The sequence below is a fragment of the Aplysia californica genome, unplaced genomic scaffold, assembly GCF_000002075.1.
Source record: "Aplysia californica isolate F4 #8 unplaced genomic scaffold, AplCal3.0 scaffold00966, whole genome shotgun sequence".
NCBI lineage: Eukaryota > Metazoa > Mollusca > Gastropoda > Aplysiida > Aplysiidae > Aplysia > Aplysia californica.
In genome coordinates, this window is record NW_004798236.1 from 126,923 (window position 1) to 130,595 (window position 3,673).

General features: G+C 42.1%; 1 protein-coding gene across 1 annotated transcript in view; it reads left to right on the forward strand.

Annotated features, from left to right (window-relative positions):
* The window catches only part of LOC101850374, a gene marked incomplete at its 3' end in the record, with an annotated part of 45,647 nt that overhangs the window by 40,400 nt on the left and 1,574 nt on the right, over nucleotides 1-3,673 (forward strand). Inside the window, 2 exon segments of the mRNA XM_013089503.2 lie at nucleotides 878-963; nucleotides 1,283-1,444. Coding sequence (XP_012944957.1) covers nucleotides 878-963; nucleotides 1,283-1,444 — 248 coding nt within the window.

Genomic DNA, 3,673 nt, shown 5'->3' on the forward strand with positions numbered 1-3,673 from the left:
GATAAAGCAGAGTAGTGGAGGGGATGTTTGATTGGCTTGGACTTTAAATAAACTCAGATGAGTACATGTAGGTACAGGTACATAGAACTGGTATTTCTGGTGTACAATATTACATTCTTATTTTTCTCTGTTGCCTTCAGAGGACGTGGGTTCAATTTACTTAGTGCTAAGGTTTTTTAGTGAGTATCTCAGTTTGCTGGGACAGTGTTTCGGTCTCAGCCAGGTGGGGCCTCGACAGGCAGGGTCGAAGCAGCTTTTCTCCTGAATAATCTAAATTGTGTCAGTGGGGCGTAGAATATCTATGATATATTGGTACCTCAGTGTTTGAAAATTTAAATAACCAGAAATAGCTTAAGGATTGGGTTCTTTGCTGTTGCACATAGAGGACTTGAGTTTTATTTCTACGCAGAAAAGTTTTTGGGGTTTTATTTTATTAAGTGCATCCATTTGTTTGCTTGGATGTTGTAGCCTCGTAGCCCAGGTTGTCTCAGACAAGCAGGGTGGAGCAGCCTGCCTCCTAAATAATCTAAAATAGTTTCAATGGGAGCTTAACACACGAGTTACACGTACAGTCATTTGTTGCAATGAGATTAATTGGTCGCTTTTAAGGACAAGCAGGCTAACCCAGATTCCGGGGGTTTCCAAAAATCTTGATCTATACCAAAAGTGGGCATTGCCCTACTTATAGGAGAAGTTTGGTGTCATTGATGTGTATATTTGTTTGGTCCGAAATCTTTCCTTGTATTTTAAAGAAACTGAACAAGGGTCCAAGAACTTTATCTTCAATTTTCTCAATAGGGTACAGCATTTTTCGGGATAGCTCTATTGTGCTTAAAAGCGACCAATTCTTCTTACAGTTATTATTTCTTCCTGCTAGGTATGAGCAAGTGACCGGTGGTCAGAACCACGTGATGGATGTTCTGTACCACCTGACCACCTACACCGCCGGGGCTCTGGCCATGGGTATGTTGGCTGCTTGTCTTCTCTCTGTGCTGTGGCTGATTTGGATGGTGCTGATATGACTTTATTGTGTTGCAAGTGCAGTGAAACTCTTACTAAAACAAAAGCTTAACTAAATAAACCAACTTTTCCTGTTCTATTGTTGTGTACTTGGATAGTATTCCTCATACCCAGCTAGTGGTTGGAAGGTCCGACTTTTATTTTCATCTCTTCCTCTTTTGTTTCTGTCTATCTTGCTTTTTTCTGTCTGAGCACTAAAAGACTTTTATTGAGTTTAACACCCCCCCCCCTCCCCCCCAACACACACACCACTACTCCCCAGAAAACTGCCTGGAGCCGGTGTCCTGTGCTGTGATGACCTACCTCAAGGCTCTTTGCCGTGACTTGAGACTGAGCAACGACTGCGCCACCATCACCACCCTCCTGGCCACCCTTGACCACATCTACTGTCGACACACGGCTATACAGCAAGCCATACTCTCCTGTACGAGATGAGTTGTTGAAAGTATCCCTCCCACCAATGAACGGGCAGTTATGGAATTCGTACATGTTTTGCTTGGTTCCATAAAATTTCCTCTGTGGGTGGTTGATGGGTGCTCTGGTGTGGTTTGCTCCTTCTTTCCTATCAAACATCTTTCGTCCTTATCTCTCTCTTCCTTCTCTTTTTGTTTGTTTGTTTGTTACTTTCCTGTAACACTTCTAATCTTCAGTATATATATGACCTAATTGTGTTGCGAGTGCCGCAAAACTCTGACTAAAACAAAACAATACAAATTTCTTCAATACTAGCCTTTCCCCGTCGTTTTATGCATGAAAAGTTCTGAAATTATGCAAACTGAGCCCAAAAATGTGAAATTATGCGATTCTGTTAATTTTAACAAAAAATGATAAAGGAAAATAATCGGAAATTATGCCAAAAATTATCAAATTTTGCTAAATTATGATGGATGCATAAAACCACTGGGACAGATACTAGCCCTTTGGTATTTTCCTAACTGGATTAGTTATAGCATGGACTGCTTTGATCGGGTTGTCTGGAGGGGCTGACCCAAGTGCTTTGTGGGGTGCAGCTGAGTACAATGATGAAGATATTAACACTTTGCGGTCGCTTGGCGCAATAGTGAGACAGTGAAAATTATCAGTTCCGGTCTCCAAGCACAATTCTGTGCCAGGCTGGAGAAGTCTGTTGCAGTCGCTCTCCTGGCTGGGTGACCAGATAGGGTGTTTTGTACTGCTGGCTGTGTGACTGCAAAGTGTTAAATAATATTACTTCCCCTTGAGAGAGTTGAACTCATGTCATGTCTTCTATGTACGAGATCTACAGCCCGAGCATTACCCTACAGACAAGCTGTGTCAAAATACAGAAGTCTCCGTCTAAGACCGTGGTGCTTGGGAGTAAGTGACATGCAGGATCTTAAGCAAATGGGAACATTTCATCAGGGGGAGAATCCATGGTGAATCACGATGAGGCCCACAATCAGTAAATTAATTATCTCCCCTTACTTTGAAATGACCCCTTGGTGGGTTTATGACCTATGGCGAGCTAAAAGTGGTAAACCTAAACTAATTCAGCCCGTTTGATGATTTTTGACTCCGGATGCAAATAATTCGTGATGGCTTTGTGACGCCACGGGTGGTCTCTCCAAAAGTTTTTTTAAAAAACCATGATCTCTATGTGTGGCATAGAGATGTTCAGAATAAAAATTGCTATTCACTGACACCAGGAAAAAGGGTGGAAATATAAGTGGTAAGGAAAAAAGAATAGAAAAAAGTGATGTGAAGAAAGGGAGCAGCAATAAATAAGAGGAACCCTGAGCAGCTTTGCGTTATAATACAAGAGACAGTCTGCCACGTTGAGCAGCGCTGCGGACTGAATCAGTTAATAACAGATCACAATGGCATGAGTCACTTTTTCTTCCTTTAGTCTCGCTCAAGTCATTGATACATTGCTTCTCCCCTTAACCTGTCCAAAATTTATAGCTTTGCATCTCTAATGGAGGTCCCTACCTTTGTTGTAATGCTCCATATATTGTGACAGCACCGATTAAAATCCAGCAGTCTGTCTAGAAAATTTGGGAGTAGAGATGAAATTCGATGGGCAGAGAAACGGAAGTGACGACGAGTTTACTGTTCGATGTGATCCTGTCTGATGCATCCCCTACATGTGGTGACGTAAGCTTAGACAGAGGGCTCAAATGCGAGTGCAATTTTGGGGGAAAACAGATGTGTCGATGAATTCACACCTCTGCGTGATCCCATCTGGGGGAAACATGGTACCCTATCGTCAAGATTTACAATGGAGATGTGATCACATTCATGAGAGTAGATAATCTGTGATGCTACAGGCAGCACAATGATTGTAAATTTTTACTGCTAGGTTGGTCAGCTGCGTTCGCTCAATTTTTTTTCATCAGTAAATAATGATTAGAAATGCAGAATGTAGTCCTTCAGAGCAGGATCTTAGGGGTGACTTTTAGTAAACTAGTAAAAACTATGTTTTCTTAAAACAGTGGGGTCTAAAGCGAACCAGGATACTAAGTTGTTGGATCTTAGACGGAGGCTATTGTATCAGATGCTGTGTTTGTTTGTTTCTGTCAGGCCCCCACAGAGGTTTGTTTAGAGCTCAGAATGACCTATTTGTGTACTGTAGCACTGCAAAAAATGTCTAGTCCAATGTGCATTTCTTTCAGCTGTGCCCATTCCCTCCCTCCCC